Genomic DNA, 19,315 nt, shown 5'->3' with positions numbered 1-19,315 from the left:
ACATATTTCAACAAATTACCACCTTTAGAAATTTACTTAATAAACCAATCTTTAGATTTATACTCTTTTAAGTTTATTGACTTGAATGGCCTTAGCAGGGTATATCTTTTCTCAGGATTGCACTGTTGTTGGAAGCTTCCTTGTGATCTTACCTCTTTGCTCATTTTGGGAGAAGGAAGGGTAATATTGCTTATCTTATTGTATTGGTATTCTGCTTATTGCTGTTGTCTTGCTATTCTATAATTTACAGTTGTTATGCTGTTGCTGTTAGTCTTGCTTTTTTGTCTTTTGTACTGCATTTTATTCTGTCTTTTCACACCTTATTTTGTAAGCCAACTACAGTAATGTTTTAGAGTCTCTCTGCACAAGAGGCTTAGACGTGTGTTCGTCAAGTGTCATGAGATGCAGTTTAAGCTGGGAAGTGTAGTTTTGAAAGACAAAGCTGGCGGAGATCATTCCGGAGCGGACGGATTCTCTCACAGCCCTCTGCCACCTCTGGGGTGCTGGCTTGTCTCCTCTTCCAGAGCTTTTACTCTGATGCCCTCACTGCTTAAAACTTTGAATTAACTGAGCCTCAGTAGGGCAAAGGCTTTAGAAGGGCCAGAGGCAGCAGAGGGCTGTGAGAGAATCTGTCCCTTCCGGAGCGATCTCTGCTGGCTTTCAAAACTACACTTCCCAGCTAACATTGCATCTCCTGACACGAGAAAAACACGTGTCAGATGTCCTGTGTGGAGAGACTCTACATACAACACAGGATAGAAATGTTTAAATAAATGAACAAAAAAGCATTTTCTTTTTAAACAAATAACAATGGAAATGTTTTTGAAATATTGCTTCTTCTTGCCTTTGTAGTGGCACATGTGTTATAAATGTTGAATATGGTAGACTGTTGTCATGACATGTGGCTCCTTTTTGTTCTTAATCTGCTTCTGTCACTTCATTTTACTCTTATGAACAATGGAAAGATAGAGGCTTTAGTAATCTTTCTGCCGTGGATTGCTGAAAAGTTTTTAAAACTGCTTTATAAAGTTGAAGATTCAGGAAGGCAGACACGAAGCTACTTTATGAAAGTACCAATCAAACCAGACTACTGATGCTACCATATGAAGAAACCTATCAGAATGGACCACTGATGCGTCTAGTTTTGATTGTCTTCTCCAACACAGCAGCTCCCCAGGTTCTCAAACTGGGAAATATCTTTTTAACTGGGAATGCCTGGGATCAAACTCACAATGTTCTGCATGGCAGGCATGTACTTCCTCATTAGTAGTAGAGTGTTGGGATAATCAAGGCTGCTAAAATGCTGTGCTCAGCCAGCCTAAACTCTATGTCAAGCAAAGCCAGGTCCACCAACCTGTAAAAAAAATGTACTGTTAGCATATTTTGTCAGATTGAAGCATCTGGCTTTTCCAACATGATCTTTTTTTCTTTCTTATTCCTGTTCTGCATTTTAAAAAAAAATAGTTTACATAATGGATTCTGGTTTTGCTAATCCTAGGGAGGAGCAATGAACTAGGTAAGATGTTGAAAGTTTGTGCCAGGACCACTGGAAATCCAATGCAGCCCCACCTTCAAATATATATTCAAATTGACAAGTGCAAGAATCTTGTTCTTTTCCAGAAGAAAATCTGAACTTCCCAGAAAGCTAAGTTGAGTATCATCAGTATTTTGGTACCTTTTCTTCACTCTCACGTATCATATTTATTTATTCATTCTTATTTTGCCTTTCTTCTAAGCAGCTCAGGATAACGTACATAGTTCTGCTCCCTCTCATATTATCCTCATGTCAGCTCTGTGAGTCATGCTAGGCTTTGAGAGAGAGACTGACACACAGCCACCCGGGATCTTCATTAGTAAGATTTAAATCAAGGTCTCCTGGGGTGCTAACCAAATGTCAGTTTTTGTTCTGATATATGTGCCTTAAATTGCACATGGCAGATGTTCATTTTCAGCCACATGTATGGTTCTTCTCATGTCTGCCCCAATGTGCCTCTGCAGTGGAGGTCCAGTGTGCAAACTGTGATGCTATCCCAGGCTTCCTTTCAGTTTGGGGGATGCTCGTTATCTTTTTCTAAATCTGTAGCTTTTATAATGGAGTTTTAGCATTTGGTCACAAGGTGCAGAGTATCAGATTTGGCCCTGTTGAATCCTGAGAACAGCATAAATTGCTGATCCCTTTTTTAAATCTAAACATTTATATGTGATTATTCAGATGACTGGATGAAAGTACTTGCACCCAAATGATTACATAGATCCTAGTTTGCATTTATAATTTAAAAGACTCTTGCAGACTCAGTTAAAAGCTTAGGGGTTATACTGGATCCAGCATTGCTGCTAGAAAGGCAAGCTAACGCAACTGCAAGAAATGCCTTTTTCCAACTCAGTCATGCCCAGAAAATGGCACCCTGCCATGGCACAGCGGATCTGCCCGTCTGGATTCATGCCATAGTAATATCGAGGTTACCACTGTCATTCTGATTCTGAATACACTCTACATAGGTCTCCCTGCAAAGTCAACTTGGAGGCTCCAGTTGGTGCAAATGCCACAGCTTAATTATTATCAGGAGCTAGGCAGAGATATGTATTTCCCCTATTCTGCAGTCACACCATTGGCTACCCGTCAGTTACTGGGCTCAAATCAAGGTGTTAGCTATCACATACAAAGCCCTTCATTGCCTTGGTCCCTCATATCTACAGGACTGCCTATGCTCTGCCATGGCAGTTTCACTGCCATGCAAATGGGCAAAATCAACAGCTGCCTGTACGTGCATTTTCTCTGTGGTAGCCCCCACCTTGTGGAATGGCCTTCCTGAAGAGATCAGGAAAGCTCCTGCTCTCCTAATTTTTCACAAACTATGCAAAATTGAATTATTCAGGAGGGCTTTTATACACAAGTAATAGAGCTGTGCTGTAAGGAAATGGTTCAGAGAAGTGCTTTGAGTAAAGGAATGGGGACTGTAGATTATACTACTGCGTACTGTCTATTGCTATATATGTTTGCTCCTGCTGGGTAGTTTCCATATTGTTTAATATGTCATGTCAAATTGCTTACATTTTATTTCAGCGCTGTTTCAGCTCTGTATTGGATTTTTGCTTGCTTTCAGATTTCTGAAACCCATATCCTCTTATACTGTTTATTGACTCTCCTAGCCATTGATTATATTAACTTACACTATGTAATCCTCATTGAGTTTAAGTGAGAAAGGTGAACTATGAATAATGTGAATAAATAATAAAATAAAAAATTAACCTGCCTGTCCCACATAATAGACAAAAATAGGGTTGCCAGAGGCCCAAGGGGCCAAAGTGGGGGTGATGACAGGGGGGGGCAGAAGGCTGGGGACAGTGGCGTACTTACCTCCTGTATATATGTGTTTTGCAAGTGTGTGCACTCCCACTCTTTACTGTCCCACTGAACTGGGTTCAGTGCACCTGGTGTTTCATTCCTTGTGCTGGGAAATTATGTTGTTTTCAAGCATGAAGGAAAAGCTACCGGGCGTGCTGAAGACAGTTCAGTGGGACGGGGGGGGCACACACCAATGCTTCTCCCCCCCCCGCCCCCCTGGTGGCCAGATGAGTGGGTCCAGGGGGGAAGCAGGTGGAAGCAGGGGTTCCCCTGCACCTGGTGGGATGGCAAGACCGGAGAATATATACCAGTAGTAACACATGGTGCCTCCATGTGGTTTCCATTGTGAAATGCATGTATTGTGGTCCAAGTCACAAATCAATCACTATAAACCAAACCCAACTATTAATGCCGTCATGTAGTTTCATGGCTCTGCAGACATGGATATACCACACACCAGGGAAACAATAAGACAAGCCTGGATACATAGAGAACGCAGAGACAAAGCATTGGGATCACTTGAGAATGAGGGTATATAGCAAGACAGGCATGACAATTAGTCTTTCTCTGAACAAGACATCTTACATGGGGATGCTCAAGTGACTTACTTTCAGTATGGTCTTATATTCAAGTGTATTCTGTTTCCCTAGCTGTGCATGTGTATCCCCAATGGAAGAACTAGTTTAAGATCTTTCACTTGAGCGTCCCTGTGTAAGATGTCTTGTGTAGAGAGACTCTCTCAATGTTACCATAACTGTAATCAAGGAATGTGTGGCGTCTGGGTAATCTGACAAGCTAATCTGACAAGCTGAGTAGAGATGGGCACGAACCGGAAAAAAACCAAACCATACGGTTCGTGGTTCATAGCATTTCATGAACCACGAACTTCCATGAACCTGCCCCGGTTCACGAACCGGTTTGTTTGGTTCATGAAAACATCACATCCAGGTCAGCAGAAGGTCACTTCCAGTTCAGCAGAAGATCTGCAGGAAGTTCAACCCCTGTTGCCTAGGAAACTGATCGGCGCCAGGCAGTCTGCAGTGACGAACAAAAAAACGAACCAAACGAACCAGCCTAAAGTTCATGGCGGTTCATCAGAAATGAGCTCTGACAAACCGCCGGTTCGCAAACCACGAACCAGCCCGGTTCATATTTCGGTTCGTGCCCATTGTGCTTACTTACTGACGGGACATTTTGAGAATGAAGAGCAGATACTACCATGTGCAATACTGGGAAATATTACTTCAGTGAAGGAGATTATGTAAGCCTTGTTAATTATGCAGGGAATGTTAAGTACCCTGGTTAGAATAGAATAAGAAATTTGCCTCTCCTCCTACACTTTCAGGAAGAAGGCAAACAGTGAAATTTGTCACAAAGTTTGGGAAATGGGAATTCCCAAGATGACAGAGAAATATGGGAGAGGGCAGATGAACCCTGTGCCACTTGTTCAGTTTAGCATTCCGTACTTTGATAAGGAAGAGCCTTACCCAGTTGCCTGCTCTGCTTTTGTTTCTTTCACCTTTCCCTCACAGGAGGGCGTGGAAGTAAGATATAATTTCTTTTTTTCAGCCGCAAGAGTGTTAAGTTCTTTCTTGCTCACAGATTTAACTTCTCTGTTAACTCTTTCGTTTGGGGCCAGACTACAGCTTACACACACCTTTCACATAATAAAACCACAATAGCCCCCTTTTTAAAAAAGACTGAAAACCTGCAAAACTGCTGTGAGAGGGAACAATTAGCAGCAGAGGAGGGGTGGGGCATATGTGCGGTTAATCCTTTCACTGGCATTTCTCCACTGTAAAGTATAGTCCGGGCAGAGCCCCTCTGTAATGGATGGATGGATGTGTTTACTTTTTACGCGAGCCCTCAAGAACTGGTTTATGCCCCCGCTCCCCAGGTCTTGTGTTGGCCGAGGCCTCACTTAGACCCTGTTCTTGGTTACCATCTCTCAATATATGTGATTTGGTGTTCTCTATTTGTAAATCCTCTCTCCCCTTTGGAATCCATAAAGAGACCTGTTGAAGCTTCTATAGTCTCCTGCCTGCGGGCAACAAAGCAAGACTGACGGATGAAGCAGGATAAGCGAGTGCCTTCCTTCCCCCTTGTGCGCTATTAACAGGGGTGGATGTTAAGGATGAGGATCGCCATCTTGGGGATTGTAAGCTGTACGTTTTATGTGTATTATGACTATGTGATTTTATTGTGATTTTTATATTGTATTTATGTCTGAAATAACCCACCCTAAGCTCGTTCGTGGGGATGGTGAGCTAAAAATGTAATAATAATAATAATAATAATAAGAGGTAGCGGTAGCGGTAGCGGTAGCAGTAGCGAGCTCCTCAGCATTGCAGGACTGCACAATGCTGAAGTGACTTCTGTCTGTTATGGGTGCATATGTGAAGGGCACCTAAAATTGGTGGGTACACACATCAGTGTTTTCCAAACTTCTTATAGCAGAGGTACGCTTTTAGAATTGCAGGAACATTTCACCTGCAACTGAAAGGGTTTACTCCGAGTGTTTGTTCAGAGGGTAAGAATTTCCTGTCTCGGGGCAACTGATCCTCTGTTTTGCTGCATGAATGACTAATGTGGGCATACGCAATAAATACCCCAGAGCAGTAACTCGTGCAGTGATTCAGTAGGCAGGCTCCTCTGCGGTTAATACTGCTGAATCTGCTGCTAGGAATGATTGAATTGCTGAATCATAGCAAAGGCATAGCAGAATTGCTAGCCTTCAGTGAAGACAAGGCCACATGTGCAGGTTTATAGAAGTGTGTTCGTTTATTTTATTTCTCCTGGCATACAGTTTGGGAATTATTGGCGTATATCCTCAGTTCCAACTAAGGGATGGGTGGACAGCCTTTTCCAAGATACACAGAAAGCATAAAGGATCAGCTAGGTAGAGCTATTACTGGGATTAGACTTTAACTAGCATGGATCTGCCCCTAGGATTAAACACACACATGCATGTGCCCGTGCACACATATGCACACACACAGAGTCTTCTGTAAATCCTGAACCAGTACCTGGAGACAGTTTTTGAGTATATGCGGGCTAATAAACTGAAACTTAATCCAGACAAGATGAAAGTACTACTGGTTGGTGGAAGGTCTGACCAGGGATTTGAAGTGTTCGCTGTACTTGATGGGGTGGCGCTCTCTCATAGTCTGGCGGATGCTCCTGGCCCTGGACTCACTGCTGGATAAGCAGGGGGCAGCTGTGGCTAGGAGTGTCTCTTACCAACTTTGACTGGTTAGCCAACTGTGGTCTTCCCTGGACAGAAAAGATCTCGTCTGTGTGCTGAATGCCCTGGTTAAATGTAGATTAGATTACTGCACTGTGGGCCTGCCCTTGAAAAGTGTTCGGAAACATCAATTGGTACAGAATTCCGCAACCAGGATGTTGACTGGAATGTATCATAGGCATCATGTCAGTCCAGCCTTGGCCCGTCTACACTGGCTTCCAATTTGTTTCTAGACCCAATTCAAGGTACTGGTGTTGGTCTTATACCGCTTGGGACCAGCATACCTGAAGGACAAGCTACTCCCTTACAAACCTACCCGACTGCTACAGTTATCTTCTGGGAACCTGCTTTGTTTGGGTTCTTCCACCTTCTGAGGTTAGATAGGTGGCAGCAAGGCTTGCCAGCCTCCTGCGTGGGGCAGGGGATCCCCTCCCCCAACCTGCTGCCCCCAAGCCCTGCTCACCTGGCTGGCAAGGGAAAAGCACATGGAAAGAGGGGAGAAGCATGCATGTGCTCCATGGCTCCCCCGTCACACTGGAAAATGAGGACATTTCCTGGCATGATGGAGGAACTGCGGGTCGCTCTGAAGCACAGTTCATTAAAAAATGCCTCCCCATGGGTGATTTTTAATGAATTGGGCTTCAATGCAATCCACAGCATCCCTGTTGTGCCAAAAAATGACGTCATTTTCCAGCGCAGCAGGGAGGTGTGGGAGGGTAAGTACCCCGTTGACCCCGCCCCCCCCCCCAGTTTAGTCCGAAGGGACCTGGCAACCTTCATAGCAGCCCTTGAAAGGTCCTTCTTGGTTGTGGCACAAAAACTATGCAAGTCTCTCCCTAGAGATATTTGTCTGTTCCATTCTGTCACTGTTTTCTGACACCAAAAGAAGACTTCCCTTTTTTTGTCTGATGTTCCCTCAATGATTTCTGTTTCCTGCTGTATGTTTTAACTATTTTTGTGCTTTTAAATACGTATTTTTTGTTTTGGTTTTAATTGCTTTTCTAATGTGTGGTTTTATAATGCTTATTTTAACTTGGTGGGCTTGATGGGGCAGAAAGGCAGGATACAAATTCTGTAAATAAATAAAATTTAAAAATCTATGGCAAGATTAAAGAGGTAGGCCTCTCACGATGTGGAATCAGATTGAGTATTATAAGCATTAACTGACCATTTTCTTAGTTCTCCCTCTGCTTAAGAACAACTTGTAATGTTCGTAGAGATTTTGGGGGCTACTCTGCCACCAGCTCTACATCATATTAGTAGTTATTAAGCAGCAGAGCCATACCAGTGGCTGGCAAATGCTCTTTTTTTTCCCCTAGCTAGTTTCCTTCTGAGGTATGAAAAGGCAGGAGGTTATCAGGTTTATTTGGCTGAGATGAATGGGTGCATTGTATTAAGTTAGACAATGTGGTTTGCTGCTGTGAATTCTTGCATTATGGGAAAGATCAAAGAGCTGTAAGTGCTCTGCTCTTTTCCTTTAAAAAATCATGTGACGCTGCTGGATTCTTTGTTAATTTATGGTGGAGCTTTAGAGTAGCCCTTTAACTGGCCAGTATCCCCAGTGTACCTACTAATCTTTTGCACATTTTCCTCTGCAGGATTCTAACCTTACGCTGTACACTGATAGCCCAGACTTAACACCATGTTTCCAGAATACTGTCCTGGCATGGATCCCATGTTTCTACCTTTGGGCCATCTTACCTCTCTACCTCATGTATCTAAAACGCAACAAACGAGGCTATATTATTCTCTCCGTGCTGAGCAGGGTTAAAACGGTAAGATACAACGCTCACCAAGATGACATAAAAGCAGCTGTGAACTTTTTGGAATTATGAAGCTACAGATAAGTGGAAGGTTCTGTGCCGAAGGAGAAGAAATGGCTAGAGATCCTGTTCACAGGCCTTGTATTTAAAAGGTTGGGGAGCCCTCCCTCTTTCACCCCTCTGCCCGTTCCCTGTTGCGTACATCAGTTTTGGCTCCTAAGAGAACAATCCTAAGCTGGTCTACTCAGAATTCTACTCAAGTCTATTTGATGGGGCTTACTCCCAAGAAACTGTCATTAGGATTCCACTGTTAATGTCCTTTTCAGGTTGGAATCAATAGGTCATACACGCACCTTTTTAAATGGAGTTTAATCTCAGCTTGTCCACTGCAAAAGAGAGCTTTGTGTCAGTGGCATTGTAGTTACTTTTTTAAAAAATCCTCTTGAATCAGGTAGTACTTTTGTTTTGGCAAAACTCATGTATGATTAGCTAGAGTTAGCAGTTTGACGGGTTGAAAAAGATTTGCAGTGCCACCATAAGCAGTGTTACACCCTTCTAAGCCCGTTGACCTCAGTGGATTTAGGAAGGTCAGATGCTGGTTAAATTTTAACTAGTATTGTTTAAAACATAAACATAGCTAGAGCAACAACAAAAAAAACCCTTTAATTATCAATGTTTGATACAGATGCTCATTTCAAAACAAATTCGTTAACTGCTATTGTGAAATAACTTTTTAAAAACTGAAAAGCATTATTGTAACGTTTAATAATGTTAGGTAAAGTTTTGGTAAATGTTCTGAGTTGTCTATTTTTCCTTTGGCTTTTAGGCTGAAAAATACCACTGTTTCAAAATTAAATAAATAAAGCAGAAACAAAGCCACATAACAGCAACTTTTTAAAAAAAAAAAAATCAGTTTTGCCATGTAGGCAACTGGACCGCTCTCCCTGTTTGGAGATACCCACCTATATAGAAGGGGGCCAGTAGAAGCTTTTCAATGCTGCTTGGTTTTCCCTTGACTGCTTTAGGTTTAAGATGGAGGCAAATAGCTCTCACTTTCACCTTCGCTAACAAATTACAATCACATTCTTGTCTTCAGGGAATATTTGACCAAGACAAATTTCAATCTAATTGGCAAAAGGCGACTCTGGAAGCCCTGGGAAAATTGGGTCTTTCCCCCAAAGTTTGCTAGTCATGGGGTTAGACCGGGCAAAATCACTCATTAAGCAGAGAGTGACAGACATTGAAAGACAAACAGATTTACTTAGAGCACCAGGTTTTATTTCTTCAGATACTATTAAATATATTGCCGCTCCTGCAGCCTATTTTTACTTTCTTGAATCCAGTAACTCCAGAAGGGCATTTACTTTAGCTAGAAGTTCAACTCTATCCTCTGCCGTTCTGGAAGGAAAGTTTAAAGCTGTCCCTTACTCCCTTAGGCTTTGCTCCTGTCCCCTAAGAGAAATTGACTCAATGGAGCATATCTTCTTTAACTGCCCAAGGCATAGTAAAATTAGAGCGGAAACCGTCAGTCATTAGTAGAAAGATTCCCTGGAAGTTCAAATAAAATCAAACTTGATTATCTTTTGTCTGACCAGAATCACCAGACAACACGCCAAGTAGCAAGATTCTGTGGCCAGGTCTACAAGCAACGTAAATCGCATAAGGCAGACTGAATGTATTTTAACCTTTTAAACAACTAATTTATGATGATCTTATTTTTTTACTCTTATATTTATTCATCGTTCTTCCCCTGTATCCAGTCTCAACTGTTTTTAAACTGATTTGCAAATGGTTTTATATGTACTGGTCGCAGACTGTAATAATAAACTTGACTTGACTTGACTTGACTTGACTTGACCACAGCGGACTGCTGTCTAATAGTAGGAGGTTAATTGACAGTTTTTGACTGATCAGTAGATCAGCATGCCAACCCTATGATTTCTTTAGGTTATTTACAGTTTAGTGCAATCCTAAAAGCACTTTCCTGGGATTAAGATCCATTGAATAGTCTTGAGTAGGATTCTGAGTACAGCTGTGATTATGCAGTTTATTTCATCACTCTTTAATTACATAACCAACTTTTATTGCATTGTCCTTTGTTTTTATTATAGTGATCCTTGTTGCATGGCTTTTTATAACTCTGACCTACCTGGAATCCCAATGAGAAAGGCAGCAGAGTATAATGCCATAGAATCCTCCCTCCAAAGTAGCCTTGTTCTCTAGGGGAAATGATCTCTGTTGCCTGGAATTTAGTTGTAATTCTGGGAGATCTCTCCAGCCACCACTTGGAGGTCAGCCCTATATAATGTTAATGAGGCTTATGGGGGGTTGGCATTATATGTGTAGGCCCATGTGCAATGTTGGCTGCAGTGCATGAACCAGTCATAGAATGGGCATGCCAAGATGAGTTGGGGTGGCACAAAAGTGATCCACCGTTGTTGGAAGATAAACCTATCTCCTGTGAGTCATACCACTGGTCTTTCTAGCCCTGTCTATTCTGCATCTTACCAATGTCTCAAGCAGAGAACTTTCCCAGTAGTATTATTGGAGATCCTTTTATCTGAAGGTGGTATTTTGTACATATAAAATATGTGCTCTACCCTTGAGCTGTGTGCTGTTCCCTTGGCTGTGGGCTCCTCCTTGTGCTCTGGTTGAAATGAATTGGATCACGAAATTGAAAAGTGCTTAATGCTGATTAGGTCGCACTAACAGTAACTAGCCAGATACAGCTTCTGTGAGCATAGACCAAATACAAGAAGTGCCTTGCCTGCCTCGAATTCAGCCTTCTCTGCAGCATGAATGGCCCTCCCAGTTTTAGCGCACTTTACTGCGCATTTGCTTCTCAGAGCATTTGCACTTCTGCCTGAATTATAATTTCCCACTATAGTCATAGGCTTCTGCTCATTGCTCCAATTTCTGGAAATTGACATGTAATAATCTCTGCAATCTCTGGTACTTTAAGACATGTTTGTAAATGGTTACTTGCCTGGTAGTCCCGTAGTGAATAAGAATTACCTCTTGGTGACTAAGCAAACAAAAATTTTGAAAACTGGAAGAGACAGGATTCCCCCTGGCAGTTAATATGCCATAACATATTGGCATAGGTATATGGGAGGAGGGCCGGCTGGTAACATTTATGGATTATTTGCAAGGTTATTTTAATTGCATACTGAAATATAACTGTGGAACACATTGGTTATGCAGAGATTAACTGATTCTCTCTCTTTTTAAATTAAAGTTCTTTGCTTTGGCCCTTTGGTGTGTCTGCTGGGCCAATCTCTTCTATTCCTTCCATCGAATCATCCAAAACAACACCCCACCACCTGTGTATTTTGTAACACCCTTAATTGTCGGCATCACAATGGTTGGTATGAATTTTTGTTGATATTAATTAAATGGGACAATATTGTTGATAAACATGATGGCATGAAGCTGATTTCAAGCGTAACAGCCACCTGTAAATCCAGAGATGGATGTTCAGCTAGTCATCAGAAATTGATTAAGCTTAGGAGAGAGAGCAGAGGAAATCAATTGGTTTGTGGATAAATAATTTATGGGCTTCAGTATCCCATTAAGAAGGATTAGGTGATGGAGTGAAAGAACTGGTTTAACTACTCAGATATGATTAAAGCCATTTCCACACGCTGTTAAAGAGACGGGCCACTTACTGAACACGGGTGTTTTTCCCCACAAATTCCAGACGACTCCCGATTTCAAAGCAGAAGCAGGCAGTTCGGCTTCCGTTTGTTCAGCGTCTTTTCTGAGAACGGGATTTCCCACTCTTTCCTGTGCCTGCTAAAAGACGCTGAACAAACAGAAGCCGAACTGCCTGCTTCCGCTTTGAAATCGAAGTTGTCTGGAATTTGTGGGGGGAAAAACACCAGCGTTCGGTAAGTGGGCCGTCTCTTTAACGTGTGTGGAAACGGCCATAGAGAAGATAGCATGGCTTTGCAAGACAGTAGGGCGGAGATCTCCATCCTTTTTGAATTCTTGGAATTCTCACACAAGATGATGGGCGTGGTGGTGGGCTCATGTGGCAGCCCCAAAAATGGCTGCCACAAGAGGCACAGCCATACACAGAGGAAGCACCAGTGCAGGGTACAAGATGAATAATTTTTAAAAATACACTGAGAAAGACAATCGAGAGAAGAAAACCAACAGTGTGGTTGCAGCTGTTGCTGAACCAACTTTTGAAAAATCTGCACAATCAGCACCTGGTGCCACCCACTTTCTAAAAACACTTGAGGGCTCCAGGAAAGGTGTTGGTAGACACCACGGTGCTCACATGTGCCACGTTGGGGATTCCAGTATTAAGGGATATGAGTGGCAAATGGCTTTTGCTGCTGCTTATCCGGATGTCCTCTGATAGCTGGCCTCATTCCTTGATATGTCTGCAGCTGCAGTTGAATCCTCCTGGCTGATATTCTGCAGATCTGCAGCTTTGTGTTCACTTGGATTTTGCAGCATCTGCAGCTTTGAAACAGCAGCCAAATGCTGCAGGAATTAATGGGCCCTGGCTATATATTTTAAAACATAAATATTTATAAACAGATTAAGATTTCAGCTTTTGGGTAGGAATGAGAAGCAGTCAGATGTTTAAAGTATAATTTCCACTCCAGTTAACCATGTCTATCCCCGAACATGTTTTAAAAGTTGGTTTTGGAGAAATGTGTATGTGTGTAGTGTGTTCCGTTAGAGTTTTGTGGGGCTTATGGTAACAAAGTCTGTAATATTTTCAGTCAACTGCTAAAAATCTAGAGTGCTTGTATAATAAGGACTAATTTGAAAACAAAAATATGGGAAATTTGAGTCAGACCACAGTTCTGGGGGGCGGGGGTGCAGGGGAGAGCTGTTGGTCGTTTGCATGTATAAATTTGTATAAATGCACCGTTGCCTAGCACTGAAGACAGAAGGAAAAAATGACTGGAAGCAAAACAAATGAACAATGAATAGAAATGAAATGGTTCAGGCTTTTAAAAGGAGCTCGGGGGGCAGAGGGCATACATTCTCAGCTATTTTCCATGTGTTCTGCATTTACTGTCTCTGCAGCTGTTAGCCATGTTGCTCATCCAATACGAGAGGCTTCACGGAGTCCAGTCCTCTGGGGTTCTTGTCGTCTTCTGGTTTTTGTGTGTCTTGTGTGCCTTGGGCCCTTTGCGGTCCAAAATCATTAATTCACCTCAGGTAAATTAGTTGTATATCATTTGCAGCCGTATGAGGGAAAGATACTTCCAGGGGAGGGGGTTGAGTCGGAGGAGGCTGGGCTAAACTGCGGCTGTCTAACTCCCCCACAACATCAAATATGGGTGAAGTGTAGACTGATACTAAAAAAACTTCTGGGCCAGCTGATGAGAAGTTCTCCATGAGATAGGGTTACAACTCGAGTCCCTTGCTCGGGGAGGGGAATCTCCTGCTCCCACCCTCTGCCCCCCCACTCCACGCTTACCTGGCCAGTGGGGGGGGGAGTGGGGAAAAGTACCTGCCAGGGTGTGCTCCCATGCTCTGCAGCGGGCCAATTTCAGCCCGTTTGCAACCTAAATTGGCCCACTGTGAAGTGCAGGAGCTCTCCAAGGTCCTAACGGAAGTGTTCCCGTGCTCTGCAGCAGGCCGAATCAGGCCCATTTGTGGCTGAAATCAGCCTGCTGTGAAGCACAAGAGTGCTCCAGGCATCCCCGGTAGCTCTCCCGTGCTCCACAGCAGGCCAGTTTCAGCCCCAAATGGGCCTGATTCGGTATGCTGCAGCGTGCAAGAGCACTGTCAGGAAGACCCTGGAGAGCTCCTGACCTTCACAGCAAGCCAATTTTAGCCCCAAATTGTCCCGATTTGGTCCCACTGCAGCACGCAGGAGCGTTCCCAGGGGCAGCACTTCCCAAAAGTGCAGCCCTGGAGTCCGTGTGCGCGCAAACTTCACACTGAACGAGAGTGCTGGGACTCGCCCCTCCCGCCGGGAGGGTGAGGGGACCTGGCAACCATACAGTGAGAAGAAAGAAAAAGTTTGTGTGGGGCCTGGAAACTTTAAAAATAATTAACTGTCCTTTAAAGTGGGGAACGTGGTATTTTTTGTAATTCCATGGTAGTGGCATGGGTATGAATCAACATCATGTTTTTAGCTAAAAGGTAAGTCTTAATAAGAGTTTACCTTTGTATTAGAGGTTAATTTCCACTAGTTTGCACCATGGATGGAGCCCTGTTTATGTTGGTGCTTATTTATCCCATATTCTTGTAGAATTGGGATCCATTGTACATGAGCAGGAAAAATTTGAATGTCATCTTTTCCGTGCTTTCTCTCGGAGGAAAAATATTTTACGGATTCCATCAATAAGGCATACAATCACATCATACTAGGATTGCCAGCCCTGCTTACTATCAAAGTGGGGGATGGGGGCGGTCTTTAGGCAAGCTTGGGCCTTGATTCGTCTTCCTCATGCATGAACAGTTTTGCTATGTTTGGGGCTTATTTGGCCCTGCTGGAACGCTGTAGCTTTTGGTTTTCACCTGGAAATGCGTCACTGGGGCCTCCAAAGTGTGCTCGCCATTTCACCATGTGCTCCAGTGCCTCTTAGCCTACCTCCCCCTGCCTTGCCCCCCTCCTGGTCAGGGGGGCAGGGGGTACCCCGCTCCCACTGAGGGCTGGCATCCCTACACGGAAAAGGTACTGAGCCATTTGGGGGGGGGGGATGTCACACCACAGTGTTCTCTTGGCAAACTTCTTTACAGGGTGGTTTTCATAATGTTTATTAATTTCTTCTTGAACATTCATCTAAATATTGAACATTTTGAAAAATATTATTCTAGATGCAGGAGAGCCATGAGCCCTTGAGGGGACCTTGTCCGTCCCCACTTCCTCCCTTCTTGTTCTGCTCGTGTTTCCCCTTCTCCCATTCCTACCCCTCCGATTGCCTGGTCCCCCCACCCTGCCAGCGACCAACTTTTTTTTTTTGGTAGTTGTTCAAATCTAGGGGTTAACCTAGGTTTTGTTCCAAACTAGCCCTGGGTGATCCCACTAGGCTTTTGGGAGGGCCACCCCTTGCTATTAGATAGATGATTATTCTAATGATCTTTACCCTCATCATTGTCCCAGGGACAGTGTTTCTCTGTAATCGTTGATCTTGCTCTGGAGATCCATATTAGGATTGAAGAACAAGATAGAAAGAGGGGAGGGGAGTATGCATGTATAGCTAGACATTATATTGGTCTGTAATTTTACTCACACTGTCATTTGACCTTATTAACTTCCGTCCACTCCTTTAATGGAATCCCTTTCTTGTTTGCTGGCTCTTAATAAATATCTCTTCCTAGGACGAACTGGAAGACAGATTCAGGTTCACCACATTTTATATCTACCTTGCTCTCATCCTCATTGAATTGATCCTTTCGTGTCTTAAAGAAAAGCCTCCATTTTTCTCTCCAGTTAATTCAGATCCTGTAAGTATTACAATAACTAACTTGCACAGTTCCTTATGATCTGTGGTCAGGCTGAGTGGGATTTTAAATACATGGGGTCTGTCCACATCACCTGCTTCTCCTAGAATGTGTCTCAAAACACACAGGTGACAAATGGTGCAAACTGCACTTCACCCTGGGTAGTGTCGCAGATTAGGGCTCCCCATCTGTGTGTGTTACAGTGAAGTATGTATTATAGAAATCAGCAACTGAAAGTCCTACGGCCAAATCTGACACTGTCCCCCCCCCCACAAGGAGCACTAACTGTCCCCCATCAGCTGTCAATCCAGAGATAAGAAAAGGATGAGGAAGGACTAGTAGCTGTGATACTGGGATTTGCTTTGTGCCACTCCTCCACGACACTATACAAAGGTACTAAAGCACTTATTGCATATAGTCTATCCAGCACTGCTAGTCTCTTGCCTGCCCAATCCCACCTGTACAGCAGCAGCAGCCTTGGCAGACCCCACAGCACTCACCTCCCACTTGCAGCAGCCTGATACTCAGGGCTTTTTTTCTAGGAAAAGAGGTGGTGGAACTCAGTGGGTTGCCAGCACAGGGGGGAACTCCTGGTGGGAGGTGGTGGTGCCCCTGGTACCACACGCACACGTGCATAGTGTGCTCACGTTCACGGGACCGTGCAATGACGTCACTTTGGGTCAGCTGGAACAAGGGCAATCTAAACTCCCCTCTGTCTGGCAATCAGGGGGCGGGGCCACCGGCCATGTGACCATTTTCAAGAGGTGCCAGAACTCCATTCCACTGCGTTCCAGCTGAAAAAAAGCCCTGCTGATACTCATCCTGATAGACAGTTGGCTGTGAAGATGCTGTAGCTTCTGCTTTAAACCAGAAGTGAAGTTCCCTGAAAGCCCTCTTTCTCTTCTCTGAAAGTCTCTCCCCCTTTCCTGCATCCTTCTCTCGTTCCCACCTAGTAGCTATTCTACTTTTATGTGTTTATGTTATCTTCAGCTCCGTCCCGCCTGCCTGCCCCCAGCAGGTTGTACCATGGAAAACTATGACCCTGTTGCATGCTAGGGAACCTGCAGGGATTTGCATGGGGCTCCTCATTTTCCCCTGCATCTCCTCCCCAAACTTTCTCTTTCCCTTCCTCTGGCAACCCTCATATCCTTGTCTTTCCCTGCCTCCTTCTCTCCTTTCCACCCACCAACCAAACCTAGCTTCATTTGGCCTTTGTCTCCAGTGAGGTCCTAAAGCAATTTATATTATTTTCATCTCCTCCCTTTTATCCTTACAATAGCCTAATAGCCTTGCGATGTAAGTTGGGCTCAGAATTTATATATGGTCCGAGGTCACCCAGTAACCTTCCACAGCAGAGTGGTGATTTGAACATGAATTTCCATCATACTCGTCTGAAACTCTAACCACTAGACAACACTGGGTTTTGAAGAGTAGCTGTTGTTGAGCAGTAGCAGGCAGCTTGGCCCAAGTGAGTCATGCAGTTTGCATGGTAGCAAGTTGCTTGGTGATTACTGCCAAGCCGGGCCCCAGTGAGTCCTCCCTTTAAAGCCAAAACCACCCCAGAAAGTGCCTGGCCCCCTCCCCTGCCTTTTAATAACAGAAACCGAGCCTAGAATGCTGGCAAAATTGTTGGGGCTGCCTAGCAACAGCCATCAAGGGCTTCCATTTCTTAAAGGTACAGGTGTTGTTTTTATCATGGGGGGGATTTAACTTCCAATTTATTTTTTTATTACTTTTATTTTTAGACTTCAGATTTTTTTTTCCTGCAAACCTGGGGCACTTTTCAGGACTGTAGAAAGATCCATCTTGTCCATTCACAGCTCCAGTCTCCAGAATGAATATCCTCAGATTTGATAAAATTGAGAATTAGATATATTGATGATGATATATAAGGGGAAAGAACACACTCAGGTATCATATTAAGCCTGAATGTGTATGAATTCAGTTTGTCCCCCCCACCCCTTTCCCCTCTCATCTCTCATAGGACGCAATGAAGGAATCCTGGTTTAAATCTAACTCTAATAACCCATGACATATTAATGCAGGCGTGCAACTTCTGGAATTTGTTCTCCTCCTATAATCTGGGATTCTAAATCTGGATTCAACTCTGGTTTAGAATTCTGATTTGTGGGGGAAGAACTAACCCTACTTAAACCAAGTACCTGTATTTGTACATCAAGGTAACCAGTTTTAAACCAGGGTTACCTCGTGCTCTACTCAAGAGGGAGGTGGGGAAAAGAGAGAAACCAGGTTTGTGTACATTGAGGCTTAAATGCTAGCTTGATGTGACCTTTAATGCAGTTCAAGACTAATAGCAATTATATAATTTGAAATTATTCTAATAAATTGTCCTCTTTATCTTCATTGTTTTGTTTCTGACAAAGTTGTCTGGGTGAAAGGCGACAGATTCACCCAAAACTTCAACTTCAGCTGAACCTCAACCGAAAGATGACAGCTAGGGAGGCCAGTCTCCTCCGGGAGGGTGGGAGATTGCTTTCCCCCCCCCCCAGCCACCAGCCTCCACTGTTGCTTACCAAGCTGGCAGGCAGGCTGAGGATGCTGGTGCGCGGATGCCTGCTTCCTCGGTCGCTGCTATCATTTCCAGTGTGACCCAGAAGGAACAGGTCATGCCAGGGCTAATTCAGTAAAAAATTCAGTGGGAAAAAAGTAAAGATTATTACTGAATTGGCCTTGGCAAGATCTGTTGCTTCCAGGACGTGCTGGGAATAATGTTATTGGCTGAAGATGAAGATGGACGTTCACACAGGTGTAAATTACCTGTTGTCCACCCAGCCCCCACGCCTCCTTCTCCTGTTTATAGGTTGGGGGGACCTGACAGCTCTGATGGTAGCTGAGATAATGGCTGGGGGAAAGAACAGCAGAAAACTTCTGTCCAGGCTATTTACATGTACTTCTTGGATGTAATACAACTCGTTCCATATGGAAACCTAGCAGCTCATTGTTAAATCTGGGAACAAAGCAGAGATGGTAGATGTAGACTGAGCAGCTCCTTTTTGTCTGCTGATTGCTGGAAGGACACATGGAAAAATATATGTCTTAGCACATCTTTTTTTCTCCCCGCATGACCTGGAAAATGGCAAGGAGGGACTAAGAGCAGACCCTTCCTTTCCTTATGCGACCACTTAATGGATTATGCTAGCAGCCCCTGACAATAGATAATGGTCTTCCTCTCCTTTAGTCTGCCATTAGCAGAACTTGCTGAGATCAAGAGTGACAGAGGAAATGAGTAGTCCAGCAGTTCTAGAGAATAAGAAGTGGGGTACATCCTTGATTTAATATATACATTCCTAACTATACTCTCCAAATAGTTTCAGGTGACGGTGAGCTTTCAAAACAACCTTTTCACACACAAAAATTCTTGGATTAAAAATTCTTTTTTTGTTTTTTGAACTTTTATTGTAGAATCCTTGTCCAGAGTTAAATTCCAGCTTTCTTTCAAAGTTGACATTTTGGTGGTTCACTGGGTAAGTATGTTCTTCTAAGGTTTTTTGTGATCTCATAATTGAATAGCCTAGCCCA

General features: G+C 43.6%; 1 protein-coding gene across 1 annotated transcript in view; it reads left to right on the top strand.

Annotated features, from left to right (window-relative positions):
* Positions 1–19,315, top strand: part of ABCC3 (ATP binding cassette subfamily C member 3) — a 109,874-nt gene that overhangs the window by 28,192 nt on the left and 62,367 nt on the right. Inside the window, exons 2-6 of the mRNA XM_054976234.1 lie at positions 8,189–8,365; positions 11,592–11,717; positions 13,403–13,537; positions 15,653–15,778; positions 19,199–19,260. Coding sequence (XP_054832209.1) covers positions 8,189–8,365; positions 11,592–11,717; positions 13,403–13,537; positions 15,653–15,778; positions 19,199–19,260 — 626 coding nt within the window. The remainder of the gene's footprint in view (positions 1–8,188; positions 8,366–11,591; positions 11,718–13,402; positions 13,538–15,652; positions 15,779–19,198; positions 19,261–19,315) is intronic.

The sequence above is a fragment of the Eublepharis macularius genome, chromosome 4, assembly GCF_028583425.1.
Source record: "Eublepharis macularius isolate TG4126 chromosome 4, MPM_Emac_v1.0, whole genome shotgun sequence".
Taxonomy (NCBI): Eukaryota; Metazoa; Chordata; class Lepidosauria; order Squamata; family Eublepharidae; genus Eublepharis; species Eublepharis macularius.
This window is presented reverse-complemented; position numbering and strand designations above follow the sequence as displayed.